Source organism: Aspergillus undulatus (assembly GCF_047715775.1).
Source record: "Aspergillus undulatus strain CBS 261.88 unplaced genomic scaffold BDV17scaffold_29, whole genome shotgun sequence".
NCBI classification, from domain to species: Eukaryota; Fungi; Ascomycota; class Eurotiomycetes; order Eurotiales; family Aspergillaceae; genus Aspergillus; species Aspergillus undulatus.
In genome coordinates, this window is record NW_027396633.1 from 276,890 (window position 1) to 302,439 (window position 25,550).

Consider the following 25,550-nt stretch of genomic DNA (forward strand, 5'->3'; position numbering starts at 1 on the left):
TCACTAGCTGAGGGGCTACTGAGGGGTTGTGCAGGCAATGGCGTGGCTGCTGTCGGTGTTCGGGGTGCATCACCGATCTATACAAACGCGAATGGCCTCAACGATGATCAGCCGACCAGCGAAGGCCGGGGAATTCATTTACTCGTCGGTCGAAAGCGCCGATAACCGAGACTGACTCGACTGCTTCTCCCACTCTCCGCAGTCTCGTTCCCCACGGGCACAGTGCCATTGGGTGCAGGGCCTCGGAGATCGTCCGCGGTGCTTGATGGCTGCTGGTTTGTCTCCTTCTAGTCCTTTGTTAGCCCTCGTCTAGTCCTGCTAGCTCGATGCTAACTCGACCGACGTTTCTCCATGTGGTTTCATGGCCTGATGGCCGTCGGACTTGCCTGCCTTTGTCCGGCCTGGCAGGAAGTGTCTTTCCCCGCGGGGTGCCCCAGGTTGTACTATAGAGTGGTCACTGACAGCCGGCCGTAGATAAATCTCAGTCACCCCCCTTGCTGCATCCTGAACGGTGCTGGTTGCCAAAGAATGTATATGCTCGCTTTGTATCTCAACGGCTGAAGATTCTCGCCTTCTGAAGCTGTCTATACATCTTTACTATCCCCGTTCACCCCTGAGCTGACTGGAACCCTCCACCATTCCGCTTAATTACCTCCCGAGGAGGACCAACAATGTCAAACCCAACAGTCTCAGACCCAAAGCCCAGCTCGGACGAGCGAATCGAGTTTTCCCCGGCGCCCGCACAGCCCGAGTCCCGTCCAGAAGAAGCCCAAGCCGATGGCCAGAAGAAAGATAGGGCTCTCGAGCTGATCGAAGACGTGGGCCATTCCACCATCCTCACTCCCGTGAACAACAAGCGAGTTCTCAGACGCATCGACTTGCGGCTGCTTCCCATCCTCCTCGGTATCTACTTCCTGCAGCAACTCGACAAATCGACTCTATCGTACGGTTCCGTCTTTGGACTCATCGAGGATGCCAACCTCGTGGGCCAGGAGTACTCCTGGCTAGGATCGAGCATCTACCTCGTCCAACTTGTCGCTCAGCCTGCGGTTGCATACATCCTGGTGAAGATTCGGTTGGCAAAGTTCTTGGCTTTCATGGTGTTTTTCTGGGGGATTTCCCTGGCATGCATGACGCCAGCGAAGACATTCGGGGGGCTGTTAGCCTGCCGTATCTTCCTGGGTCTGTTTGAGGCTGGAATCCGTACGTCCATATATGACCATTTCTTCCCATTCTAATATTGACTATGGCAGCGCCTGCCTTTATTGCCATCACTCAGATGTGGTATCGTCGTCGTGAGCAACCCATGCGCCTCAGCTCGTGGTATGCTATGAACGGCGTGGTCAATATGGTTAGTACTCTGACCTTCTCTGGTATCTATATACTCGGCCTGTACTGACATGATCATTGTAATAGTTTGGAAGTTTGATCGCCTTTGGCCTCGGCCACATCGACTCCAGCCTCGCCCCGTATCAGGTACACATAACAAGTCTTCCACCTCGTCCACACGTACTGATAGTTGAAAGATCATTTTCCTCTTCTTTGGGCTGGTCACAGTTGCATTCGCCTTTATCGTCTTGTTGGTCTTCGATCACATCATCATCCCGCGGGTAGTACGATAGCTAACCTTTCTACCAAGATTCTTTCTACCAGACTCCCCAATGCAATCCAAGTTCCTCAACCCAGAAGATAAACTACTGGCAATCGAGAGGTAAATTTGACTCCCCTGATTGCGGTACCAACGCTCACAATCCTAGACTCCGAATGAACCAGCAAGGCATCGAGACACACGAATGGAAATGGGCCCATGTCAAGGAAGCATTTCTAGACCCCAAGTCCTTTTTCTGGTTTGCGCTGATGTTTTCCATCTCGTATGTCTTTCACCCTTTGCCATGAATGAAGTTGCTTACGCACTGTAGGATCCCAAGCGGCGGCATTACAACCTTCGGACCATTGATCATCGAGTCGTTTGGCTTTGACCAGCTCAAGACCATGTTGTTCAACATGCCCTTCGGTGCAATCCAGCTTATCGCCACTCTTGGAGGAGCGTGGCTCGCGACTAGGTATAAGACCAAGGGTGGTGTTGTCGCTCTGCTCTGTCTTCCTGCTATTGCGGGCTGCGTGATGTTGTTGCAGATTCCTCGCGGCGATGCTCATAAGGGGCCTTTGCTTGCCGGTTACTATATTGTGAGCTTCCTTTCATATTATTCTCTCAAGACCAGGCTAACGATTTTAGATCTCTGTCTACCCTGCTATTAGTATGTCGAGACCACCACTTTTTGGGGTGAATGTACTAACATCAACTAGCGCCGATGATCTACTCCTGGGCAGCAGGAAACACCGCTGGAGAGACGAAGAAGAAAGTCATCAACGGCATCCTGTTAGTCGGTCAATGTGCCGGGAACGTACGTAGCGATAATACCCTTGAGCGAAACATAGGCTAATCTGACCAGGTCGTTGGCCCCAACCTGTACACAACCGAAGAAGCGCCTGGTTATCGCCGCGGTCTACTCTCCAAGTAAGAAAGAACCCCTTCGCACATAGACGATATCTAACACGCTCCAGCCTCGCCATGTTCTGCGTCCTGGTCGTCCTCTGTGCACTGAACCTAATGTACATTGTCTACCTGAACAAGCAGCACGAGAAGAGACGTGTCGCGATGGGCAAGAGCGCCAAGATCATCGATCGCTCTATGCAGGCCGTTGGTGAGACCGAGCTCGACAAGGACGAGGCCGGTCAGGCGGCTGAGGAGGATAATGCGTTTAAGGATCTGACAGACTTTGAGAACGAGGATTTTGTGTATGTTTACTAGGGGAGGTTTGGTGTGTTGTTTTGTACCCTGTATGTAGAAAATCGAGAACTCAATGCAAGTAGACCGTGGAGTATGGCATGATTATTTCTTACTTCCTAGACGCCAATGCATTTCCACATCCAGAATAGACTTCTCCAGACTCCACGGATTGAACAGCCACTAAATGCACTAGAAGTTTAGAACGAGTCGTCAATCCTGCTGCGCCGGGGGTAGTCCGATGCGCCACCGCCCCGCGTTTTCCTTTCAATAGCCGGGGATTGTCACTTCCTCTGTCCTTTGGTACCTGCAAGCATCTGCAATCGACATGTCTGAAGATTCCTATCTTGTCGCCGCGCCGGCTTCAATGAAGCGCATCCCGGTATGTCTTTTCCTGCTTTCCTGGAGTTGACTAATGCTTGATAGAAAGCGTGCAGCGCTTGTCGACAATCCAAGGTACTTACTTGCCCAGTTCCCGGCTATTGACGGCGCTTGCTCACTCTTGCAGGTGAAATGTGATGGAAAGAGACCATGCACACGGTATGCATAATCAATGTGTTTTGAAGCTCATGTTGACCAGTTATAAGATGCGAGAAACTAAAGAAACAATGTGTCTTCTTCGAGATCCCCAAGGATCCAGCGACGGAGTACGTGGCCCATCATCGCCTTCCGCTTGGAAGTCAGTACTGATCTGTCCAGACGTCTCCAAAATGTAGAGTCAGAGGTTCGCCGTCTGCAGGACCAAATCGAGGATATGAGGCAGATGCTTCGCCTGCAGTCACAGCCAAGCCAGGCTTTATCTGTTGAAACTTTGTCACAGGCTCAGTTGCCTGTGTCCGGGCAGCGAGATAGTCTCCCTACGACTTCTCCGCCGCAGATCGACCCCGGGAATGCTGCGTTTCTCGCGCAGAATGAGATACCTGTACAGCCTCGAAACAGGGTCCAGGAGGTATATCGCCCGGCGAAAAGAAGGCGCTCTGGGTTCGAGGTGCGAGAAGAGCCAATTTCGGATTTTATCGGTAAAGGATTCATTACGGTTGAGTACGCTGTGGATTGCTTTGCGACGTGAGTTTCTGGTCTACGGCGTCTATTATTATTCATTCTGATCAATTCAGGTTCTTCCAAGGTTGCGTATGTAATCTATTTATTTTTTTTTATTTTTTTTTTTTATTCTTTCAGCTAAAAGGATATAGGACCGGTATATCCCAGTCTTTGATCCCAAGTACGATACATTCGACTCGGTGCGCTACCGAAGCAGCATCTTGTTGAACGCCATATGCACTATTGGGAGCCGCGTGGAGTCTAGTACGTCCAGCCACCCTTAGATGATGCATGCTGACTCTCCTAGGGTCCGGGTCGCAGCTATCAGATCTGCTGCAGACAGAACTCAAAAAGTGGATCAATGTGGTGATACAAAATGAGGCGCTGAACTGCTTAGAGTCCGTTCAAGCATTGCTGGTAATCGCTTGCTACTCCGCTGAACGCTCGCTGATGCTGTCCTTTGCAACGCGCATGGCGCTTGACTTGGGTCTCGACGAAGCATTCGAGGAGCTCACTCATCGATTGACGATGAAAGACGTTGACGGAGTCCCCGGTATCGTGGGCTTGATTGAAGAAGAGAATGCGCTGATGCGTAAGTCGCGAACGTGGTTCGGACTCCTGGTGTTGGAGCACATGTAGGTAGCATCTTCCGACGAGGTAGTTCAGAAGTTGACAGCTTTCAGATTCAGCTTAGACGGTGGGAAGCCCCCGGGCATTCGAATGACGGGCAATGCGCGGCGGTGTCGCAAGTTGCTGCATCAGCCGTCGTCTACCATCCTGGATCTCCGGCTATTCTCCCAGGTTGAACTGAATGTCATCAGAGGTTCTACACCTAGGCACCATCAAACGTTCAGCAAGCTAACAGAAGCAGTGCATATCAACGAAACGCTAGGAGGCAAAGTACCCTTGGCGCGCGCTGACATCACAACTGCCGTGCAGGAGGCGAAGCTTGACCTCGATCTGTGGTTTGAGTAAGTTGATTCCCCAAGTCAATTCGCGACTCATATCTGACTGGCGCAGTGACTGGCAACGCATCATAGGTACTCGATCACATAGAAGACTATTGTAGGAAATTGGTGCTAACTCGAGCAGAGAACGCTCTCGTACCAGATGACGAGGAACGAGCGCCCCTCCTGGCTGCTCTACGCGTCCAAAAGTGCTGGTCCGAGCTGATGCTGCATTGCAAAGCGTTGAGATCCTTGGGCGTGGAGAACGTGGCGTACGTCTTCTGAACTCTTGTTTTGCACAGCATAGACGTCGCTGACATCTCGCAGAGCAATGTCCCCCGTCGAACGAAAGATCCTCTCGATGGCAAAAACGAGCGCCCGAAAGCACCTCAGTCTAATCACGATCGAGCCGGACTCGTATCTCGCCAAACTAAAGTATGCAATGGACTTTGTCTGGGCCAAAATGTGCCTTTTGTTTCCTGCTCTTGCTGAAGCTATCCCGATTGCTATCGGAGGGTAAAGAAGAGCACCAGGAACTCCTCGCCCACGGAAACAGGTTGCTGGATGACCTGACGAAAAGCACTTCAGACAGCAATGCAGCCAGTAACGGCAATGCCTACCTCCAGATCCTCCGGCTGAGCATCGAAAAGTACGGTCGGACGTTGCAGGAAAGTGGATTGGGTGCCCAGGGAGACAACGTAGAGGACACGGCGCCGTTCTGGGAGCTATTTGATGCCCAGACCGAGTTGACCTCGTTCGTGCCGGAGCAATTTGTGAGCGAGTGGGATTTTCCAGGCCTGAATCTGTTTTACTTTCCGACGACGTGGCAGGACTTTTTTGCGGACTTCTCGCTGGCGGTTTGAGATGCGGTGGCGAGCATTGTCGCCTGTAGTCATAGCAGAGACAACCCACACCTTTGCTCCGCGGAGGATGCAGCATTTTCAGCCAACAAACGATAGAGCCGAAGCCACATTAGGTCCAGAGAAGAAAATTTGTCGACAAGTGTCATCAGCCTGGAGGCATTCACTTAACAAAAGCATAAGGAAACACCCCCTCCGATACGCCGGCATCAAACGGCCATGGCCAATCATTCAGCAACTCGGGGGGCAGCTGGAACTGCGCAACGGGATCGGGCATCGGCGCCAAAGGAGCCTGAATGGGCGCAAGACTCGGCGGCTGCTGATAGACAGACGGAACCATATCCTCTTGCATACTTCCTGGGTTCAGCACCGAAGGTGGTCGCGGAGGTGGAGGGAGTGTTGTCGTCGTCGGCGCGGATCGCTTGGTGAGCATGTACTCGTCGATGCGGGCGACTTGGGCTCTAAGGCGCTCGCTGGTGCCGGTGGGCCGGCGGAGGCCCGATTCCAGGCGGTGCAGGAGGTCGGCCATTTCGAGGAGGAGGGTGCGGACGCGTTGGTAGGAGGCTTCAGAGAGGCTTCCTTCCATGACGGAGCCCAGAATGTAGCCGATTCCTGCGAGGTGGTGCAGCAATGGCGAGCTGATGGCCTTGAGATACTCGACTGGGACTTTGGAGAAGACGCTTAGGACCTGTCCGACGACGTCGCATTTTTCGTCTACGCCTTGGTCTTCGTTTGGGGCTAGGACCATCCGCAGTAGTTGGAGGGTTGCTTGGATGTTTGCCGATTGGAAGCCGAAGATGTCGTGGGCTAGGTCTCCGGTGACGGGTCTGGTTTCGCGAAATTGGGGAGGGAGGGCCGAGTACATGGACAAGACATGGTCCATCAGCCACGTCCCGGCGGTTTGTGCAGGGCGAAATAATGACCAGACGTCTGATATCCCGTTGGTCGGGGGCGAGCGCCTCCTCTGGCTGTCGACTGCGTGTTCCAGGATGCGATACATGTCCGTGATGAAGTTCCAGCCAGAGATCCAGTCGTGAGGAAGCCCAGGGCCACTAAGTCGGCCATTCTGCTCCGTATGCGGCGATGACGCGTAAGTGTGTTTGGAGATGAACTCGTCCTTGACCACTTCGCCTGGATATCGCACGTTGGACTGGGCCTCTCGATGGCGAATGACGCCGCCCCAGACGATGGACGAGTAGACGTCCAGTGTGTAGATCGACCAGAACTAGACAGACATCAAATTAGAATTTGTATTTAAGCAATACTGGAATAGCGAGCATACCAATCTGCGCCGAACTTCGACGACAACCGGATCCAGGTCTTTGGGCCAGAACTTTTCATCCTGCAGTCCGTCCATCGTTGCCAGTGTGTGATAGAAGCCCAGGTACTGCTGCATCCCTTGGATCTGTCCATGCTGAATGCTCGCAATACTCAAGATCGCACAAGCCCTCATGTATTCAGTCCCCCTTGCTGTAGACAAATCTCGAGGGATCGATTCCTTTGCTGCGGCCCAAAAGACTTCCGACGGGGGAGTGGAGAGCTGTTGCGAGCTCCAGCGAGTCGAGTAGAGAGCGCCGTCGCGAGCGCGAGCCGATGTCAGTGCACACATTGCCATTGTGGACGCGAAGAAGCCGTCGTCGTGGAGGTAGTCCATGTTGTCGAGCGCTTTTGAGAACGAGGGCCAGTAGAAGAGGGGGAATCTATAGACAAAGACCAATTAGCTTATAGCGACAGGATTGGGCGACAAAAGGAGGAAGCAGTACATAGGATAGACAATCTCCAGATAGACCTGGGCTAGATCTCGAATTGTGTCCTGACAGGCTGTCGCAAAGGCCTTCCAAGGGGTCATCGCAGAGCCATCGCTGGGCCCCGCGACCGAGTGAACGCCATTGAGACTTTCCCACGAGGCATTGCTTGTGCGGCACTTGGCAACAGTGTTGGGCAATATCCCTGGAGCAGCGCGCAGATCTTCGTCGCGTGCTACTTGCTGTCCAGGGGCAATTGGCTGGGTGGTCTGACTGGCCGTTGGGCTGGCGTTCCTGCGAGCACCACGGCGGCGGGCCGGGCGATCGTAGGTGCAGGGGACGTCGAAGTCGACGCAGTTCTGGCAGGGAGCGAGGGGGCCGTTGTTTTTATTGCACTTGATGCTTCGGCGGTTGCAGAAATCGCCTATACGAACAGACAAAAATCAGTCAGAGCACGTCATTGAAATCAATGCAGCACGCACAGGCTTTGGAGACGCGCTGGAATTTGCGCGGCCGGTGCGACATTTCGAAAAGAACGACTAATCATCCAAGGGCGTCAGGCAGCCGCTGCCGCATATTAGGGAATAAAGAAGGATTTGGCGATAGACGAGGAGGAATTAGTGGTGTACCTAGCAAGGACAGGGACGAACCCGGAGCAGGTCACAAGTTACGACGGGGAAAGACGGCGGAGAAACACGGGGACAGGACTCGGGGAAGCCGAAGAGTGCACGGTCTCGAGTCGTGATTTCATGGTCCACACGGAAAATGCATAGAATAGACTGCAATCTATACTGTGTGGGGTATAAAAGTAGGGCTTTTAGTTAATACACGCGGCCCGCATCAGGAAGGGCGGCACTCCCCGACAATCCCCAGCAACTCTCAGTCAGAGTGTCACAGGGCCTTGATAACTCAAATCTTGACACAGTAATTAAAGGTTGGCGAGTCAGGTATCGTTGGTTTGGTTGGTTGCAGGAGTCAGGGTTGAACCCAGGGGCAGGTATGCTGTTCCTGTAGTACAGTACCATCCTATCCCTGGGAAAATATATATTTCAGTGTCCAGACCAGATCTACAAAAACAACTACAACATTATGGAACGATATCAACCATAAACTCAGTCATGTCTCATTCATCATATGCTAGTTCATCATATCTATGTGTTACCACTTGTTGTCATAAACCTTGCCATTGACGTAGTTGACCATCTCGCTCACCGGGGCAAGATGATCTCGTCCAGCACCGAAAAGCACCCCCTGGCGCATCACCTTGCGATAGTTCTTACCCGGAGCAACCTTGCCCAGGACATACTCCTGTCGCGTCTCGACACGCGTCGGCACTGGGATCGACCGACCCACGACAGCCTCCATGCCCTGCCAGGCGAACGTGATGGCCTCCTTCGCACCCGCAGGCACACCAGCCTCGTCGAGCATCATGATCTTGGTCCTGGGGTAGTTCTGTTGGATGAACGCGGTGATGTTTGGGTTGTATGCGCCGCCTCCGCACATGAAGATCTCCTCGATCTCGAGGCCCTCGGGGGCGTAGCGGCGGTAGTGGTCGACGATGGCTTGCGCGGTAACGCGAGTGATGGACGCGACGACATCGTCAGGTGTCAGCGCCTTGCTTTCCGCTTTCTTGATGAAGTCGAACGCCAGGGTGTCGCGGAAGACCTCACGGCCAGTCGTCTTGGGCGGGTCTAGTCGGAAGTAAGGGTGGTTGGTAAGGAAGTCGTCGACGAGCTCCTGGTCGACTGTGCCGCGGGCGCCCATCTCGCCATCCTTGTCGTACTCGCGCTCGCCGTTGGTGTAGTGGCGGACAACGGCATCAATAAACACATTTCCAGGACCAGTGTCAAAGTCATAGCAGGCGTCGATGCCGCCGTGGGAGTCGGGAGGAATGAAGCAGACGTTGGCGATGCCGCCAATGTTCTGGCATGCCCGGAGCTTCGTAGGGTGGTGGAGGAGCAGCGCATCGAAAAAGGCAATGAGGGGAGCGCCTTGACGACCGGCGGCCTGGTCGCTGACACGGAAGTCGGTCACGGAGGTGATGCCAGTGCGTGAAGCAAGGAACGAGCCCTCGGCCATGGTCAAGGCACTGCGCACCTCGCCGGCCTCGGGCATGGAGAGCAGCCAGATGGTCTGGCCGTGCGATCCGATGACATCGATGCTGGACTGGTCGACTTGGTAGTGCTGGCAGAACTGCTTGACGGCGGATGCAAAGGTCTCTCCAAGGATAACGTTGACTTCTGATAATTCCGAGGGTGACGTCTTGTTGTGCAGGATAATGTTCATGACGCGCTTCTTGATTGTCTGCTCAAGAGGGATTTCGCCATACTACAGAATTTAGTTCTGTTCAGAGCTCGACATTTCTTTGAGGACTACACACCTTGAGCAGTTCAAAGTGCATGGGCGACTCGGGGGTCTCCTGGCGAAAGTGGCACAGGGCACAGTCGATGCCATCCTACATGAATTAGCTGGCTGCACCAGATAAGAATGTTCCAACTTACCATCGACGTGCCGCTGTTCAGGCCGAGCACTGTTAGCTCGAGAGCATGACTAGGAAGTGTACCGTTGGCCATGGCGTTGGTGAGTTTCAGAAAGAATCCTGACCGACGCCCACAGAGAAATGCAGTCACCTTATCGAAGGCTCAATAGAGCGATTTACATCTGAAACGATGGACATGGCTCGGAGAAACGCCGGCAAGCTGTATAGCCCCAACAATTGGACAATCGGGCCGATGACGCGTAAACTGCTACTCGGGTGGTGCTAAACGGTTACACGTCTAAACGTTAAAGCATTCTGCATCAGGAAATTGAGGCCCACAATTGTGCAGAATCGGATCTTGCTATCCCCCAGGGGCGAACCGGCCCCCTGGCACTGGGACGACGCCTCCCCCAGTTGTTCGCGGATGGAGCACGCTTGACTTCCTCTTGCGTCGCCGATTCAGATTTACCCCAAGCCCCGTTTGCCCCGGGTTTCGCGAGTGCCAGATCAAGCCACCGCAGACTGATCAGTATACAAACCGTTGCTAGACCCTCGAGCGCGGAGTTTTGTTCCGCGGTCACAATCATACGACCATGGGCTACACCACCCTGTGGAAGCGGCTGTCGCCTCGCCAGCTCAATGTCGCGATCCAGATATTCTCGCTCGTCTGTATCTTTTTCGAAGGATATGACCAGGGTGTTATGGGCGGTGTCAATTCCTCGCCGTACTATGTAACTGAGGTAGGGATTGGCGACCCTGATGGCACCGTCACCGACACCACCCACCAGGGAGGCATTGTGAGTATTTACTATCTCGGCTGCATCTTTGGCTGCTTTGCTGGAGGCTGGCTGGCCGACCGCATTGGCCGTATCAATGGTCTTTTTGTTGGTGCGATTTTTGCTGTGGTCGGGGGTGCGTTGCAGGCTGCGATTCAAAGCTCAGATTTTATGCTGGTCGCGAGAGTCGTGACTGGCATTGGTACAGGAGGTATGCTACTGAAGCCCTCTGGGTATAATCAGAGACTAATTGACAGCGTTGACTGGCATCACGCCCGTCCTGGTGTCTGAGACCTCGTCCGCCGACCACCGCGGTGGCTTCTTGGGTTATGTCTTTATTGCCAACTGTATGTCCCTCTTATACTTTTAATCTCAAAATACTGATTTACAGACCTTGGAATCTCGGTCGCCTACTGGCTGTCCTTTGGTCTCGCCTTCATCAACGACGGCTATTCAGACATTCGGTGGCGCTTCCTTCTCGCCTTTCAGTGCGTCCCGGCTCTCCTGCTGGTAGCCTTCATCAAGATGCTGCCCGATAGTCCACGATACTATGCATCTGTCGGCCGCAACGAGCAAGCCCGGGACATACTAATACGGATTCGAAGCCACAAAGTCAGCCAGGCGGAGATTGATCGCGAGTATATGGAGATTGTGGCCATGGCTCAAGATAGCCAGCGCAGTTCGCCTGTGCAATTTATCAAGATCTTGCTTGGTATGGGAGGGCGACGGGGGGCTAATCTTGGACGACGGGCCTGGCTGTGTGTTTGGCTGCAGATTATGGCCTCTTGGACTGGAATTACGGTATGCAAACTCACAAGGATGACAAGGCAGTGAGTTGACAAACATTCAACAGGCCATCACAGCTTATTCGCCGACTCTCCTCAGCCAGGCTGGATATAGCGATTTGACCCAAAACGGTCTCGCTGGAGGAATCAACACGATTGGCATCATTGGAACAATCATCAGCGCCCAGATTGTCGACCGACTCGGTCGCAGGATATGTCTGATGTACGGCGCATTGAGTCTTTTTATTGTTGAGATCATTGTAAGTCCGCAGTGCCCTTAAATCCTGGTGTGGTAGACTGACTCTGCAGGCTGGCTCCCTTTACGAAGCATCCCTCCACTACACCGACAAGGCATCCCAGTATGCCCCCGGCGCAGTGGCAATGCTCTTCCTCTTCAATCTAGGCTACGCAGCAACCTGGGGCACAGTAGCCTTCCTGGTCCCGACCGAGATCTTCCCTTCAGACCTTCGCGCGCAGGGCAACGGATTCGGTATCACTGGATGGGCGATTGGAGTAGGAATGACTACCTTGGTCAACCCGATCATGTTTGATACCCTGCAGAGTCGCAGTTACTTCCTCCTGGCTGGCCTCAATCTGCTCTGGATCCCGATCGTGTACCTCTTTTACCCTGAGACGCGCAACCGGTCGCTCGAGTCTATCAATGCCTTGTTCTCGACGTCGAGTCCATTCTATTGGGAGATGGAGCGCGCCTATCGGTTGCACAGCGATGTATTGGCGGAGAAGGGCATTACGAAGCATGATGAGAGTGCGCTCCCTGATACAGCAGGGAAAGATTCTGCATAAGTGTGAAGGGTTTGGTCTGGAGTCCAAGGTCTTGTTGGGATAAGGAGGGTTATTATTGGCGGTCTATTAAACCTAATTCGTGTATACTAATGGTTCTATTCGTTCATGAATGAATTATCATCACAATTCATGCATTGTTATCACAAGTTGCCGTGGCAGCTGCAGCCATGTCCTGTCCCTGAACAAAGAAACCCCTTCTCTCGGTCGCAATTTCCAATCCCACCCCAAAGCTTCACAATGGCACTAAAAGCACCTCTCCAACCATGCAAGGTGATCATCGTGGGCGGCGGCGTTACCGGCTTTGCCCTAGCCGTGATATGATGCTGAAGAATGGAATCGACTACACGCTCCTTAAAGCTTACACAAGATCATCGCAAGCAAAGCGGCTGCTGGAATTACGATGGGACCAAATGCTCTCCGTACCCCTGGACCAACTCTGATGCTACGAAATACTTCTCGCAGGCGTCAAGCCGATGGACTCATTCCGCTTCTGCGCCCCTGATGTTGGGTGTTGGTGGGGGGGGTTGCTGGTGTCAACTGACGAGTGGCATGAGCTCTTTACCAAGCGGTATGTTCTCTTATCACCTCTGGACGTTGTTGACCTGTATAGGTATGGGTACCCGATGCCTGGGTGCAGAGGTCGTCGCTGCTTGAGGTCATGTACGACTGCATCTCCGACAAGTCGAAGCTGTTGACGGGGAAGCGGGTCGAGACTATCAGGCACCTCAATGACGCTGCCGAGGTCATTACGGGCGATGGTTCGATCTACCGCGGCGATCTAGTCATCGGTGCAGACGGAACCCATTCTCGCGTGAGACAAGAGATGGCCAGGCATGCGAAAGAGCTCGGAGTGGAGGGATTCGACGATGGCGATCGTATGGATAATTGCTTCTACAGCTGTGTCCTCCATTGCTGACCCTTCAGGCGTTACCACCACCTATGCTTGCTCATTCGTAGTTTCTACCTCGATTCCCGGTATTCCCAGAGGCCTCACCGGCTTTGGAGCACACAAGCACTTTTCGTATTGCGTTGGCACCGGTCCAGAGAACATCACCTACTGGACATTGACTCACAACCTAGGCTCTACGCTTTGTGGCGCTGCAATCTCCAGGTTTGATGACCATGATACGAGTTGTTAAAGAACACTGGAATGACCAGGTAGCCCCAAAACTCAAATTCTCTGATTTGTATGAGGTCGAGCAGAGGGTGATTTATACACCCACGCGGGAACTTATTCACAAAAAGTCGCACCTAGGTCGGATTTTCGCCTTTAGGCGACGCTAGTCATAAGGTACGCAAATATCAGTCATCTAGGTGCAAGCTGATATAGTCGTTGGCAGATGACGGTTGTCCTCGGCCAAGGCGGCGCTCAGGGCTTAGAGACTGCGACGGCCCTGACCAACCACCTAGTGCGCCTGCTTTCAATCTCTACGTTGAATCGCATGCCAGTTGACGAAATTCAATCCATGTTTCAGCAGGTCCAGGACGTGCGGGGGTCGCAGGTTGCGCAGATGATGAAGACCCCCGAGCTGGAAGAAATGATGCTGCGCCATTCCCGCAGTATTTTCCCAGACATGGTGCTGCAACAATGGGACTCGATGTTGCCGGGGGCTGTCTTTCTGAATATGCTTGACAATTCAGCGAGGCCGAGGCTGGTTCCTTTTCATGACGAAGTAGAAGGGCAGGCAGCGAAAGCCAGCAAGTTGTAGACCTTTACACTACATAGGGTCACAGCCGCGGAACGCAGCCGGAGATGCCGACAAGATTATCAAGCACTGCAATTTGGCTTCTATAAAGAGTCCCTGTGGGCACTCAGATTTCCCTCTTCTCCTCAAACAATTACTTTCACAAACATCAAATCTTCCTTCGTAGTAGATTTCCCACCATGTCTACTCCAAAGTACACCGCCCGCCAAGTGCTCGATGCCTTTTACGACGCCGAACGCATATACATGTCTGCACCTCCCGAGACTCGCGACTTCTCCGGCATCGCTGCTACAATGTCACCGAATATCCGGATAGAGCAGACCTCCGCGCTCCCATACGCCGGCGTCTACATTGGCCCGCAAGGAGTCCAGGACTGGGCAACCCGCATGGCAGAGCACTATGATATTGTGGACGTGCAAGACCCTGAGATCTTTGAGCGTGCTGGGTCCGATCGTGTTGCGGTGCTTTCGAATCTCCATCTGAGGGTGCGAGCTACTGGGCAGGATCTGTACTTCCCTTTCGCTCAGTCGTTTACGGTGGATCTGGAGGAGGGGGTCATTCTTGAGATCAGGTCGTTTCTTTGGGATGTTGCTGCTATCAATAAGGCGCTGGGACATGTCGCGAGTTCCTAGACTGGCTGAGACGTATATATGAATGATCAGTCATAATCCCTTGTTGGTGAATGTTGTATCTCTTCCACCTATAGAACTGGACTTGGCGGCGTCGAGTTCATCCGCGGAATCATCGGAAAGAGGCCGAAGTGATGACAAATTCACGACAACAATCCATAACAACTCCTGTACAGAGAGATACTGAAATCAACATCTGTAGTGTCTTCGGCAAAATCGGCTTCCTCCGCGGCCATTTTACACAATGTCTGAGCAGCTGCAACCGAAGCGACGCCGAGTTAACATAGCCTGTTTCTCGTGCCGATCGAGAAAGTCCCGCGTATGAACCGCGCAGCCCTACTGCTGCAGAGGACGTTAGCTAACCCCGCCAGTGCAGTGGCCAAAGGCCAAAGTGCAGCACCTGCATCGAGCTAGGACTGAAATGTCAGTATGCCTCTACGGGACAGGCCACCGAGACGGTTGTCGTGGGAAAAGAGTAGGATCCAATGATATAATAAGGCTTCAACTCCCTGACACTGGAGTAGACACTTCCAAGCGATTGAAGACCGTCTGAACCAGCTCGAATCGCGACTACAGCATGGCCCTACTCCCGCATCAAGCGCGTCAGAGCATGCCACAGATGGCTTAGGGAGTTTGGCGTTCGGTGACGAGGAAGACCGAGCCTACTTTGGTATGTTCTTACCTTTCGATATCTACCCTCATTCGATATTGACATGAGCGAGGCCCGTCATCCAACATCGCCTTCACTTCAGACCTGTCTCGGGCGTTGAAACGTCTGTCGCGCAGTCGAAGCGAGTTGGGGTTCAGTAATCGACAAATATTGGCCGATTTACAAATAACCCGAGTCTCGCAATCAAATTCAAACTCACCCGTCCCTCGATCAGCCCCTTGGCTTGGAGATAGTCCTACCCAGGGCGAGACGTCAACTTATTACCTCCCGCCTGACCATGAGACAACCTCCCTGATTGATCAGTACTGGGCCACCACCGGGATGCTATACCCTTTCCTTCATGAAGAGACCTTTCGCGATACATATGCCCAGCTTAAGCGAGGGAGTACGGCCACGCGCCGAACCTGGCTGGGACTTCTTAATATGGTGCTTGCTATGGCTACCCATACGAAGGTCTTGTCGAGGGATCAAGAAAGACAGCGAGCATTACCTGAGACATTCTACCGTCGGGCCAACAAATTATGTGCCGAGTATGTAATGACCGGGGCGAGTTTGGAAATAGGTCAGTCTCCTGAAGTTCGTTAATTCTCTAGTAGCTGATTCCACCAGTCCAGTACCTCCTTCTTGTTAGCCTGTACATGCAGGAAACCCGGTCATCCATGCAAGCATGGTCAACTCACGGACTGGCTGTCAAAATAGCGCTGCAGCTCGGACTGCACTCTTCGGAAGCCTCAAAGCGCTATTCGCCTGTTGAGCGAGAGATTCGGAAGCGCACTTGGTTTGGTTGCATGGTGCTCGATCGGTACGCTCTCTTCTACCGGTTGCGATCAAGGACTGACCTGTTAGCAGAAGTCTGAGTATGACATTCGGTCGTCCTGCCTCGATCCCGGAGCACTACTGTCGCCTTGAACTACCGGGCTACTTCGACCTGTTCGAGCCGCGAGAAAGACAGATCGAGGCGCGACGACGATGTCGACACAGTACAGACTTTTTTAATGCTACTATGTATGTCTCCATGATTGAAAAACTCCAGGTGCTGACTGTACAGTCGCCTGTATTCTATCACGGGCAATGTAATCGACCATCTCTACGACGGTAACCTAGGTAGTGAGGAGAAGATCCCAAACTACGAGCTGATCGCGCGGGTCTTGCGAATGCGACATTTGCTAGAGACATGGGTTGCCGGCCTGCCTTTCCATATATCCCTGCTCAATAGCAAGGACTGCAGCTTGCAATTAGGGAAAGATGTTGGTATTGACCGATTCCGCCTCCTGCTGACGCTGCGATATCATAATCTTCGCATACTCATTCATCGAGTTGTTCTTGTCCGACTGTGTGATTCTATTGATGATTATCATGATGGACAGGGACAAGAGTATGACCCCATGGCTCTGCAGGATATAGCGCGGAGCACCACGCAGATTAGTACAGAGTCCGCCGCGCAGATTATTGACATTGTCCGGTTTGTCGTTGATTCGGAGTGGCTGCAGCCCAGGCGCTTGGGCTCTTGGTGGTTTACACTCTACTACAGTTCGTGCACTCTCAGACAAAGGGGATGTGCGTTTCTGACATATGCCAGCCTTTGATGCCGCGTTGGTCCTTTTTACAGTCTCCCTCTTGACCAAGCACTCCAGTTGTGTACCGATAATTCCTCCAAGCGCTATAGACTCAGCAAAACAGACATTCCTGAGTTGCATTGAGCCTCTTCGACGGCTGGACGAGAGCAACCACACGATTGAGAGGTGCTGCCGATGCCTACAGACGCTAGGAGAAGTATGGAATGCCATCGGTATCTCACCTACGCGATCATCACTGGAAGGTCTACTAACAAGTTGATAGACTCTCATTCTCCTCATGAAAATGGTAATAGTCAACCTGAAGAAGACGCCGGAGAGGATGGGCTGTCGTTCCTGGACTTTGACTATATGGCAGATGCGCAGTACGACGTGGCTGATGGCTTCTTGTCGGGCTGGGAGCCTCAGTAGAAAAGTATACAAAGTCCAGCTCCAAAGTATATAGATTCCGCGCTTGACAAGGTACAATATTACGCTGCTGTTGAGATGGATTGGCCTCGTCCTCCTACCAGTAAAGTCCACATTGGAATAACATATGAAGATACTAAAACTTCAGCGAATCCTTGCCATAAGCCAACCGCAACGAGACCTGGAGGGACTTGGACTCCGAGAATTAGATTTCACATGTATGCTACATCGCCGGAGCCGCAGTGCGTTGGGTAATTGGATCTTTCCCGTCAAAGTTGCTTTATGTCTGAACAGGGTGGGTCGAGGAGTTATGCGCGTGTTCGAAATGAACATTCAACATCGGGATGCACGGAGATATGTATATGTCCAGTGTTGAGCGCCGTCAGGTCCATCGCAAGAGTCATGATAATGGCTCCGATAGGCGTGTGCCAGTGCAACTGGCCCCTCTGGCGGTGGCAAGCAATCAAAGACCATGAATCCATGGTTCACTGACTCGTTACATCTTGAAGCAATTTCTTATTGCGCTAGATCTGGAAGAGGTATGATAGAGCCCACGGATGTATCCAATAGTAGATATATATAACCAACTTGCGCAAAAGATAATTCAAGTACAGGAAACGGATCTCCGACAGGTCTATCATGCATTATCATGGCTCGAGCAAATCGCACGCAGCTCACACAAACTGCCTAGCATCAGCAGCACTGAGTAAGTTCTCGAATAACGACCAAGAATGCAATCATCATGATAGAGCTTACAGGAACCAAAGAGTCTGTCATGGTGGTGTAAAATCGCTCGAGAAAAGATACATGATTTTATAGCTTTTGTTTGGATATAAAGTAAATAGAAAAGAAGTCAAGGCCTACAGAGCCAAGCTCTCCCTCAGCTTGTACTTGAGTGGCTTCCCATTGCTGCTCTTAGGAAATTCCTCAACAAAGCGAATGTTCTTGCGCAGCCAGTGCGGCTCGCTCAGAGTGCCCTCGACATGGCGATTCAACTCAGCCTTGAGAGCATCCTCATCCAGCTCAGTGAAAGCCTTGGGAGACCGGATGATAAAGGCAAACGGTCTCTCGCCGGCGTCTTCATCCCGAATGCCCACGACAGCCACCTCGGCGACGGCAGCATGAGCGGCCAGATGGGACTCAATCTCCACGGGCGCGACCTGCAGCCCCTTGACCTTCATGATATCCTTTTTGCGGTCGACGATGTCGAGATAGGGAGTATCCTTTTCTTCGTCTCGCAGGCGGAAAACAGCAATGTCACCCGTGCGCAGCCAGCCCTCCTCGTCGAAGACTTCCTTTGTTGCTTCTTCTTGACCGAGATACCCCTTCATATTGCTTGGGGATCGAAGAAGCAATTCACCAGGCTCGTTATAGTTCTCGACCTCGACGCCATCTGAGTTGATCAGACGAGCTTCGACGCCTGGGACGAGGTTACCGTCGGAGCCCAGCCAGATGTGGTTGGGGTTCGTGATTGAGATGATCACAGCAGTTTCAGTCAGACCTGTATCTGTTAGATCGATATCATATTTGATGTAAATACATACCGTATCCTGGCAGGACTTGCCAGTTTGGCCGGACCTTGCTCAGAGCATCTGCCAGCCGGGGTCCAAAGGGACCGGAGCCGGTGATGACAGAAGTGACAGAGGAAAGATCGTAAAGTTCGAAAAGGAAAGGGTTGTTGACAAGAGCGGAAATGATGGGAGGGACAAGGTAGAGCCTTGAAATCTTGTATTTTGCGATCGAAGCAAGGGCAGCCTGCATGTCGAAGCGCGCATGGAGAATGTAGGTATCGCCTCGCCACGCCGTCAAGTGCGCGAGGATCAGGCCGTAGCTGTGACTGAGGGGGAGGAATCCGAGGGCAGTCTCGGTGTGGCCCTTTTTGTGAATGGCCTCGAATGTGCCCGACTGGATAACGTTTGCGATGATGTTGTAGTGCGTGATCATGGCGAGTTTCTGTTTTGACTCTATTAGCGGTGATGCGACAAGAAATCCACAAAATCACACCTGCCACCCCGACGTCCCGCTGGTCGGACAAAGATATGCGACCTGCTCCTTTCCTTGCCCGGCTGTCCATTGTAACGGGTCGATTTGTGGGAGGGAGGAACCTTGCTGGACGAGCTGTTCGAGGGTTGTTTGTCCCTGGTCGGGGAGGGTGGTTTTCTTCGCAAGTTCTTCGGGGAGATCAAGCAAATAGATCTTCGGGTCTTTGATTTCGCCCTCAGAGAGGGCCTCGGTGGCAGTGGAGAGCAGCGAGCGACAGGCGAAGAGGACGCGACACTTGGCTAGGGCTATGTGTCGCTTGATCTCGGCGGCAGAACTGGTCGGGTGCATCAGCAGGCAAATGCCCCCGACGCGGTGGATGGCCCATGAAGCGATGAGAAAGTCAATCTAACAAGTCAGTCTTATGCCAGATATCCTGGTCTGTGATCATACCGTGTTGAAGCTGAAAATCCCAATCACCTTGTCCCAGGGCGATCCCTCGTTCGGCGACCAGCCGAGCTCATGGCTAAGACTGCGCGAGAGAGCATCGACTCGCGACTGAATGTCATTGAGAGTGTATGAGCGGCCAGAATGGGCACAGGCCAGAGTCTGGCTGCCTTCGGTCCAGTTGTAGAGGTGGCGATTGTCTCTCTGGACGAGGAAGTCGTAGATCGGGGAGGAGTCGGGGATGGGCATCATCTCGCGGCCCCATGTTGGCGGAGTGAAGATCATGGTGAATGTGAATGCTACTGAGTAATGACAATGGCTTGGTGCAGTGTCAAGAGTCTTGGATTCTTTGATTCTGAGATATAAACTATCTTCCGTATAGTAGCTGAAGGATCAACTGGGGCTAATCCTTCGGGCTTCCATAGTCTGCCTGGGCGGAAGATGGCCGAAATTCGATACTACGACAAAAGCAGTTAGCAGTTGCGAACTTGCAGTACGCCTGTACGCCTGTACGCCGATCTCACTGGCGATTCTGGCCCCTGGACGGCTGATGGATCATTTGACAGCAGAGGCTGGACCTGGGGCCGCTGTCTGCAGATATCAGTCTCCAATAAAATCAGGTCATGCAAAACGTGGTAATACCGGCGGTAACCGGTTGCAAATTGGCAATTCATTCTTTGCTTTTGCGTGTTACGCAGGCCTTTGTGCCTAAACGGCCGCGACGCTCGGGATGCCTGCGCTGACATTTCTTGCCCCTACTTAACACTGTCTCTCACGGATCATGGAGACAGTAGATTCCCATCTCCCGACCTCGATCTCTGCCCCATTGTTCTAGCACAATGGAAAAAACGCAGACGCTCGGAAACACGCAAACGCCGGCACTGACGCCCGAGGAGCTCAGCCAGCGGTCGCCCTCGTCTGCAGGGTCCGAGGAGGAAGAGATCGAGTATGTCGGCCACTTGAAGTTCGCCCTCATCTTTATCGGGCTGTGTCTCTCTGTTTTCCAAGTCGCACTGGTATGTATTTTGCCAATTCATGCTATTCCGCTGCTAAAAGAAACAGGACGAGGTGGTGCTGGGAACTGCAGTGCCGACCATCACCGATGAATTCCAGTCGCTGCAGGACATGGGCTGGTACGGATCGGCATATCTGTTCACAGACTGTGCATTCCAGCTGGTCTTTGGTCGCTTGTATGCCATGCTGCCAGTGAAGCTCGTCTATTTGGGAGCTCTTTTGGTATTTGAGATTGGATCGATCATCTGTGCGACGGCGCCCAACTCGATTGCCCTGATTCTGTAAGAAAACTTCGAATGGAATATACTGATCGACATTGCTGACTCTTCAGTGGCCGAACAATTGCAGGAATCGGCGCCGGTGGCCTTCTCTCCGGTGCGTTGACGATCCTGTCGACTTCAGTGCCTCGCGCAAAGGTTGCTGTCTTCAACGGCATCCTGGGTGCTGTCAATGGCGTCGCCTTCATCTGCGGTCCCTTGCTGGCCGGTGGCATTATTAGCGGGACTACCTGGAGATGGTATGCTTTGCTTCGTTGCTTCTGTTGCTTATACTGACTCCAGCAGGATCTTCTACATCAACCCGATCATGTCCGCGCCGACCTTCTTCATCATCATCTTTGTCCTCAAGATGAAGCCCCCTGTCTCCAATGTCCCGTCCTGGAAAGAGAAAATCAACAAGCTCGACTTGCCCGCCTTCATCTTCTTCCTCGCCTCTATACTGTGCTTAATCCTGGCCCTGCTCTGGGGCGGCAAGGAATACTCGTGGAAGAACGGCCGCATCATCGCTCTTTTCATTCTGTTTGGAGTCTTTATGGGTGTTTTCTTTGCTGTGCAGGGAAGAAGGGGCGAGGATGCGCTGGTCCCGATGAGGATTCTGGGCAGGCGAAGCATTGCTTTCGGCATGTTCTTCTCGTTCTGCACGTCTGGAACTGGGTTCATCCTTGAATACTATGTGAGACTTACTCAGCGATCGAGAGAAGCAACCACTAACTCTAATCTCCAGTTGCCCATCTGGCTGCAGGTCATCAAAGATCTTTCAGTTATCTCGTCTGCCGTCAAACTGTTGCCCATAATCTTCGCCGCCGTTGTCTTCACCACCTTGTGCGGTGTCCTCACCCCTGTCATCGGCCACTATGTTCCCTTCATGATCCTTGCCTCTGTCCTTCTCTCGGTTGGAATGGGTTTGTTATCCACCTTGGAGTACACATCCCCAGTGAAGGATGTGCTAGGATTCCAGGTTCCAGCCGGTGTGGGCCTGGGATGTGCCCTGCAGCAGACCCTGGTCGCAGCGCAGACCATCCTACCCATGCCCGACATTCCCATGGGCGTCTCTCTGATTGTGCTCGCCCAGACTCTGGGTGGCACAGTTGCCCTCTCGGCTGCAGACACCATCTATACCGGTACTCTCTCGTCGAGCATCAGCAACCGATTCCCCGAGATCAGCCGTGAAGCCGTGCTAAATGCTGGTAATAGGGAGATCCGAAACCTGGTCCCAGCGGCCGATTTGAGCACGATCATGGGCTTGGCTAACGAGTCCATTGTCAAGACCTGGTATCTCTCGATCGCACTGGCAGCGGTGTCGATCATTGGAGTAATGGGGATGGAATGGAGACGGGTGACAGCAGGCCCACAGAAGTAGATCACGGCGATTGCATAACAATAGACAGAACCATAGGCAATAAGACGGAGAACTCCGTAGAATGAAGTGAATCTTGCCACAGACCCCGATACATGATACTGTTCCGTGCCTGCAACCCTGTCTGTAGAATCTGAAACGCTGCTCCAACGCCCTCCAACGCCCCATTCGTCATGCCTGCTAAACGGCCCCCGGCCTGCACTCTGCACGGCGAAGCCGCGCATATCCTAGTGCTTATTCCAATTTGGTTGACCGAGTCAATCTGTCAGACTTTACCTGATTCCCAGGCAGGCTTATGAGAGGCACTGACGAACCCCACTCTATTCGTGCAAATTCCCGTCTTGTACCAGCCTGCAGATCCCTTCTATAGTCATGACATCTTCACCACCGTTGCCCTCAGCTCGCATGAGGATACTACTGTGCCTCGATATAAACCCTGCAGCCCGGCTGCAGAACCCCTACTGCAATACTATCCATCTTCTGTCTTGATACCCATAAGTCTGTCTCCATCATGGACGCCACGGACCAGCTGAGCCATTTGACAAGAGGCCTCCCTACACAACATATCCACCAGTACCAAATACAACAGCAACAACTACACAGTCTCGACACCACCGGTGACTCACCCACCACCTTTCCCACCTCGTATACAACGCCGACATCATATCCTAGCGCGGCCGACGACGAACACTCGCAAACACAGTCTCATCCTCTCTCCAGCACAACCACTCCCTCTCCCTCCACCTCCACCGGCTTCTGGCCCCTCCCGGGCCAAGAGGAGGCCCGGATGAACGACCCCAGTCCCAGCGCAGAGCGAGCAACTCCACCCATCGGCCCCTCGCCCTCGGATGTCGGTGGCAGATCTGCCCGACGCGTGCAGCGCTGCGGAGTCGGCCCATCCCGACATGGACCCTGCAAGGCCACGCTGATGGAGATCCGATGCTGGGACCACGGCTGCGAGGGGCGGAAATTCTCATCTCTGGGAAATTACCGACGACACCTGCGCGAGAAGAACGGCCAGGCCAAGGTGCATCCCTGCCCGGACTGTGGGCGCGTCTTTACGAGGTCGACTGCGCGCAACTTTCACCGCGAGTCTGGAACTTGCGGCCTCAGCCCGCGCCAGCTGATGCTCCAGATGCAGGTGCAGGTGCAGAACCAGACCCCGAACCCGCCGCTCGCCCCCTTTTCTCTACTCTACCCATCGTTCAACGTGCCCTCACCGATGATTTACGACTCGTATGTTGATTGGGACGCCGGGATGGACCTGTACTCGGCGCCGGGGGTCGTTCTCTGGGGAGGCATTAATGGACGGTGATTTCAGCCATGTTTGTCAGCGATATGTTTATGTGTTATGTTCTTGGTCAGCGCAAAGGATTGCAATCCCAGATAAAATCTCACAGTTTGAATTCTTCACAATCCACCAGACTCACGCCGTAAGCGATTAAGCGGTGGATTCCCTGCATATCGAACACCGTACAAGCTAAACCACTTCAGTCAGATCAGCTAGCTTATTCAAGGCACTCCATTTTGCCATCTTGGTTAGGCGTTTCAGCCGCTCCGGCCGATCGTTGTCTGGGCAGCCGACTTGGCCTGGCCTAGTGCTTAGGGGCTGTCGTGGAACAAACCTCTGCTGTGCCCAATCAAACCGCCCCCCGTTTGAGCAATTGACGCGCTGGCTTCTGCCTGCTGACTGATGGTGTCTTATATATATGCTCTGAGAGCTCGCCATCTGGCCCCAAGCCGTGTCTTCATTCGTTGCTGCTCTGCTTTCTCGCTGCCCATCCACCATCCACCCCTCGGAAGTCTCCCGCCAGATCACGCTCCAAGGCGGCCAGTTCTAGTGCTTATTACGTTCGCTTGTTAGCCGTTTCGTAGTCCAGCGTCTTTCTGTTTCAATCTGATTTTCTGCGACAAGTTCCAAACTCCAATATGGCGAAGGAAGCTAGATTCTACCCGTAAGACTCCCACCCCGCCATGAACAGACATAGATCAATATTCTCGAGGTTGCCGTTATTCATTAGCAATGTTAATTTTATTCCAAATACAGATACACCAGCAACGGCGGCGCCACTCTAGGCATTTCCGGCCCCGATTTCGCCATCCTGGCCGGCGACACACGGTCGACAGCAGGATACAACATCAACACCCGCTACGAGCCCAAGGTCTTCACCATCCAAGACGCAGGGCGCCACTCGATCGTGATCTCTGTCATTGGATTCGCCGCCGACGGCCATGCGCTCAAGGAAAAGCTTGACGCCATCGCCAGCATGTACAGGTACCAGCACGGGAAGAACATCTCCCTCCGGGCCTGTGCGCAGCGGGTCTCGACCCTGCTCTACGAGAAGCGTTTCTTTCCCTACCAATTGCAGACCATGGTTGCGGGGATTGACGCCGACGGCCAAGGGGCCGTCTACTACTATGACCCGGCGGGGTGCATGGAGAAGCGCACGCACTGTTCCGCCGGTGATGCTAGTAGTCTGATGCTGCCGTTCCTGGACAGCCAGGTGCCCCGGCTGCAGCCGCTCCAGCGGCAGACAGCGGAAACACTGGTGAGGGATGCGTATACGGGGGCGACGGAACGGCATATCGAGGTTGGCGATGCGCTGCAGATGCTGATTGTGACGAGTGAGGGGGTGACGGAGCGGCTGGTGGAATTGAAGAAGGACTAGAAGGAGTAGGGCTAGACTCGGGTAATTGTCAGTGAATCTGGTACTTTTGTTTGTAGTTCTACTTTACTGGACAGCTTTGGTAGAAACGTGGGCGTTGGGGTCGATGAGATGGGCTCGCAGGATCCTCCTCATCCTGCGGCCCCGAGATACGTCCGGAAATTTCTACCGAAGTACTGAAGAAATGAAACATGCACCAGCTGTCAAGCTAGCCCCCACCGGCGTAGTTGGCTTCCGCGCTGAATGAGTAGTGGCAAGACTTGGATGAGGACCTTTCGGCGTTTGTAGTCACCGTCGTGGGATATCTGCAATAAGGCAGCGTGGGGGCTTGCTGTGACTGTCATCGTGAGCCATGAGCCTGAAGCCAACGAACCTGACCTCAGCCGCCACTCTGACTGGTGGATGATTCACTGACCATGCACTCCCTACTGTCTAGGATGCCCTGGGTGCAGCATCAGCTTATTCTGTGGGGAGTGAAGCGGTGAATTGACCTTGCTCACACTCCCAGCACCAGCATCACCCTAGTTGCAGGCTTTTCAGCCCCAAACTCCGAGACTCACTCGCAACAGGCCCGTCATCATGGCGCAACGGTGGTC

At 53.2% G+C, this 25,550-nt stretch overlaps 12 protein-coding genes across 12 annotated transcripts; 9 read left to right on the top strand and 3 right to left on the bottom strand.

The window, feature by feature from the left end:
- Positions 1 to 529: 529 nt before the first annotated feature.
- BDV17DRAFT_298796 (putative MFS transporter) lies at positions 530 to 2,812 on the top strand (the record flags this gene model as incomplete). Its single annotated transcript, XM_073763767.1, has 11 exons — positions 530 to 1,203; positions 1,254 to 1,351; positions 1,417 to 1,476; positions 1,527 to 1,579; positions 1,640 to 1,711; positions 1,758 to 1,871; positions 1,920 to 2,187; positions 2,237 to 2,258; positions 2,308 to 2,405; positions 2,454 to 2,518; positions 2,566 to 2,812. The coding sequence occupies exons 1-11, from the start codon at positions 672 to 674 to the stop codon at positions 2,810 to 2,812; spliced, it is 1,629 nt and encodes a 542-aa protein (XP_073614898.1). The 5' UTR covers positions 530 to 671.
- Positions 2,813 to 3,116: 304 nt separating this feature from the next.
- On the top strand, positions 3,117 to 5,639 carry BDV17DRAFT_292083 (putative C6 transcription factor; the record flags this gene model as incomplete). The annotated part of the gene is made up of 14 exons (XM_073762292.1): positions 3,117 to 3,170; positions 3,215 to 3,244; positions 3,297 to 3,328; positions 3,376 to 3,435; positions 3,488 to 3,853; positions 3,904 to 3,919; positions 3,982 to 4,093; positions 4,137 to 4,464; positions 4,513 to 4,652; positions 4,701 to 4,800; positions 4,850 to 4,869; positions 4,922 to 5,048; positions 5,104 to 5,211; positions 5,333 to 5,639. 14 exons carry the CDS (start codon positions 3,117 to 3,119, stop codon positions 5,637 to 5,639), a joined length of 1,800 nt encoding a protein of 599 aa, XP_073614899.1.
- Positions 5,640 to 5,719: 80 nt separating this feature from the next.
- On the bottom strand, positions 5,720 to 8,024 carry BDV17DRAFT_104381 (putative C6 transcription factor). Its single transcript, XM_073753735.1, has 4 exons — positions 7,864 to 8,024; positions 7,400 to 7,805; positions 6,919 to 7,336; positions 5,720 to 6,861 (listed from the first exon to the last, which is right to left on the bottom strand). Exons 1-4 carry the CDS (start codon positions 7,904 to 7,906, stop codon positions 5,800 to 5,802), a joined length of 1,929 nt encoding a protein of 642 aa, XP_073614900.1. The 5' UTR covers positions 7,907 to 8,024; the 3' UTR covers positions 5,720 to 5,799.
- A 515-nt stretch (positions 8,025 to 8,539) lies between these two features.
- BDV17DRAFT_292085 (UPF0075 domain protein) lies at positions 8,540 to 9,954 on the bottom strand (the record flags this gene model as incomplete). The annotated part of the gene is made up of 3 exons (XM_073762293.1): positions 8,540 to 9,709; positions 9,762 to 9,836; positions 9,883 to 9,954. 3 exons carry the CDS (start codon positions 9,952 to 9,954, stop codon positions 8,540 to 8,542), a joined length of 1,317 nt encoding a protein of 438 aa, XP_073614901.1.
- Positions 9,955 to 10,131: 177 nt separating this feature from the next.
- BDV17DRAFT_265199 (putative MFS sugar transporter) lies at positions 10,132 to 12,368 on the top strand. The gene is made up of 5 exons (XM_073758150.1): positions 10,132 to 10,847; positions 10,894 to 10,983; positions 11,028 to 11,437; positions 11,490 to 11,681; positions 11,731 to 12,368. The coding sequence occupies exons 1-5, from the start codon at positions 10,454 to 10,456 to the stop codon at positions 12,223 to 12,225; spliced, it is 1,581 nt and encodes a 526-aa protein (XP_073614902.1). The 5' UTR covers positions 10,132 to 10,453; the 3' UTR covers positions 12,226 to 12,368.
- Positions 12,369 to 12,462: 94 nt separating this feature from the next.
- BDV17DRAFT_292087 (FAD-dependent oxidoreductase) lies at positions 12,463 to 13,934 on the top strand (the record flags this gene model as incomplete). Its single annotated transcript, XM_073762294.1, has 6 exons — positions 12,463 to 12,537; positions 12,836 to 13,100; positions 13,150 to 13,253; positions 13,306 to 13,431; positions 13,481 to 13,516; positions 13,566 to 13,934. 6 exons carry the CDS (start codon positions 12,463 to 12,465, stop codon positions 13,932 to 13,934), a joined length of 975 nt encoding a protein of 324 aa, XP_073614903.1.
- Positions 13,935 to 14,110: 176 nt separating this feature from the next.
- BDV17DRAFT_292088 (nuclear transport factor 2 family protein) lies at positions 14,111 to 14,563 on the top strand (the record flags this gene model as incomplete). The annotated part of the gene is made up of 1 exon (XM_073762295.1): positions 14,111 to 14,563. One exon carries the CDS (start codon positions 14,111 to 14,113, stop codon positions 14,561 to 14,563), a length of 453 nt encoding a protein of 150 aa, XP_073614904.1.
- Positions 14,564 to 14,804: 241 nt separating this feature from the next.
- Positions 14,805 to 17,215, top strand: BDV17DRAFT_292089 (putative C6 transcription factor; the record flags this gene model as incomplete). The annotated part of the gene is made up of 9 exons (XM_073762296.1): positions 14,805 to 14,879; positions 14,932 to 15,035; positions 15,085 to 15,230; positions 15,283 to 15,792; positions 15,840 to 16,032; positions 16,080 to 16,235; positions 16,279 to 16,760; positions 16,810 to 17,019; positions 17,070 to 17,215. 9 exons carry the CDS (start codon positions 14,805 to 14,807, stop codon positions 17,213 to 17,215), a joined length of 2,022 nt encoding a protein of 673 aa, XP_073614905.1.
- Positions 17,216 to 17,794: 579 nt separating this feature from the next.
- BDV17DRAFT_298800 (uncharacterized protein) lies at positions 17,795 to 19,924 on the bottom strand (the record flags this gene model as incomplete). Its single annotated transcript, XM_073763768.1, has 4 exons — positions 17,795 to 18,713; positions 18,757 to 19,165; positions 19,217 to 19,600; positions 19,646 to 19,924. 4 exons carry the CDS (start codon positions 19,922 to 19,924, stop codon positions 18,073 to 18,075), a joined length of 1,713 nt encoding a protein of 570 aa, XP_073614906.1. The 3' UTR covers positions 17,795 to 18,072.
- Positions 19,925 to 20,254: 330 nt separating this feature from the next.
- On the top strand, positions 20,255 to 22,363 carry BDV17DRAFT_104433 (MDR family MFS transporter). The gene is made up of 5 exons (XM_073753736.1): positions 20,255 to 20,655; positions 20,702 to 20,934; positions 20,985 to 21,170; positions 21,217 to 21,604; positions 21,656 to 22,363. The coding sequence occupies exons 1-5, from the start codon at positions 20,479 to 20,481 to the stop codon at positions 22,289 to 22,291; spliced, it is 1,620 nt and encodes a 539-aa protein (XP_073614907.1). The 5' UTR covers positions 20,255 to 20,478; the 3' UTR covers positions 22,292 to 22,363.
- A 436-nt stretch (positions 22,364 to 22,799) lies between these two features.
- Positions 22,800 to 23,603, top strand: BDV17DRAFT_292092 (uncharacterized protein; the record flags this gene model as incomplete). The annotated part of the gene is made up of 1 exon (XM_073762297.1): positions 22,800 to 23,603. One exon carries the CDS (start codon positions 22,800 to 22,802, stop codon positions 23,601 to 23,603), a length of 804 nt encoding a protein of 267 aa, XP_073614908.1.
- A 435-nt stretch (positions 23,604 to 24,038) lies between these two features.
- On the top strand, positions 24,039 to 25,114 carry BDV17DRAFT_265211 (proteasome subunit beta). The gene is made up of 2 exons (XM_073758151.1): positions 24,039 to 24,243; positions 24,336 to 25,114. The coding sequence occupies exons 1-2, from the start codon at positions 24,218 to 24,220 to the stop codon at positions 24,955 to 24,957; spliced, it is 648 nt and encodes a 215-aa protein (XP_073614909.1). The 5' UTR covers positions 24,039 to 24,217; the 3' UTR covers positions 24,958 to 25,114.
- Positions 25,115 to 25,550: the final 436 nt, after the last annotated feature.

What these genes read in the sequence shown, in the direction of transcription:
- BDV17DRAFT_265211 (XM_073758151.1), top strand. Translation starts at nt 24,218, where the DNA reads ATGGCGAAGGAAGCTAGATTCTACCC. An exon ending in AAGGAAGCTAGATTCTACCC is followed by an intron (nt 24,244 to 24,335) that starts GTAAGACTCCCA and finishes TTCCAAATACAG; the next exon opens with ATACACCAGCAACGGCGGCG.
- BDV17DRAFT_104381 (XM_073753735.1), bottom strand. Translation starts at nt 7,906, where the DNA reads ATGTCGCACCGGCCGCGCAAATTCCAGCGCGTCTCCAAAGCCT. An exon ending in CTGGAGATTGTCTATCCTAT is followed by an intron (nt 7,337 to 7,399) that starts GTACTGCTTCCT and finishes CTTTGTCTATAG; the next exon opens with ATTCCCCCTCTTCTACTGGC. An exon ending in TCGAAGTTCGGCGCAGATTG is followed by an intron (nt 6,862 to 6,918) that starts GTATGCTCGCTA and finishes ATGTCTGTCTAG; the next exon opens with TTCTGGTCGATCTACACACT.
- BDV17DRAFT_104433 (XM_073753736.1), top strand. Translation starts at nt 20,479, where the DNA reads ATGGAAAAAACGCAGACGCTCGGAAACACGCAAACGCCGGCACTGACG. An exon ending in CTGTTTTCCAAGTCGCACTG is followed by an intron (nt 20,656 to 20,701) that starts GTATGTATTTTG and finishes TAAAAGAAACAG; the next exon opens with GACGAGGTGGTGCTGGGAAC. An exon ending in GGTTCATCCTTGAATACTAT is followed by an intron (nt 21,605 to 21,655) that starts GTGAGACTTACT and finishes TCTAATCTCCAG; the next exon opens with TTGCCCATCTGGCTGCAGGT.
- BDV17DRAFT_265199 (XM_073758150.1), top strand. Translation starts at nt 10,454, where the DNA reads ATGGGCTACACCACCCTGTGGAAGCGGCTGTCGCCTCGCCAGCTCAAT. An exon ending in TTATGTCTTTATTGCCAACT is followed by an intron (nt 10,984 to 11,027) that starts GTATGTCCCTCT and finishes ACTGATTTACAG; the next exon opens with ACCTTGGAATCTCGGTCGCC. An exon ending in CCTCTTGGACTGGAATTACG is followed by an intron (nt 11,438 to 11,489) that starts GTATGCAAACTC and finishes AACATTCAACAG; the next exon opens with GCCATCACAGCTTATTCGCC.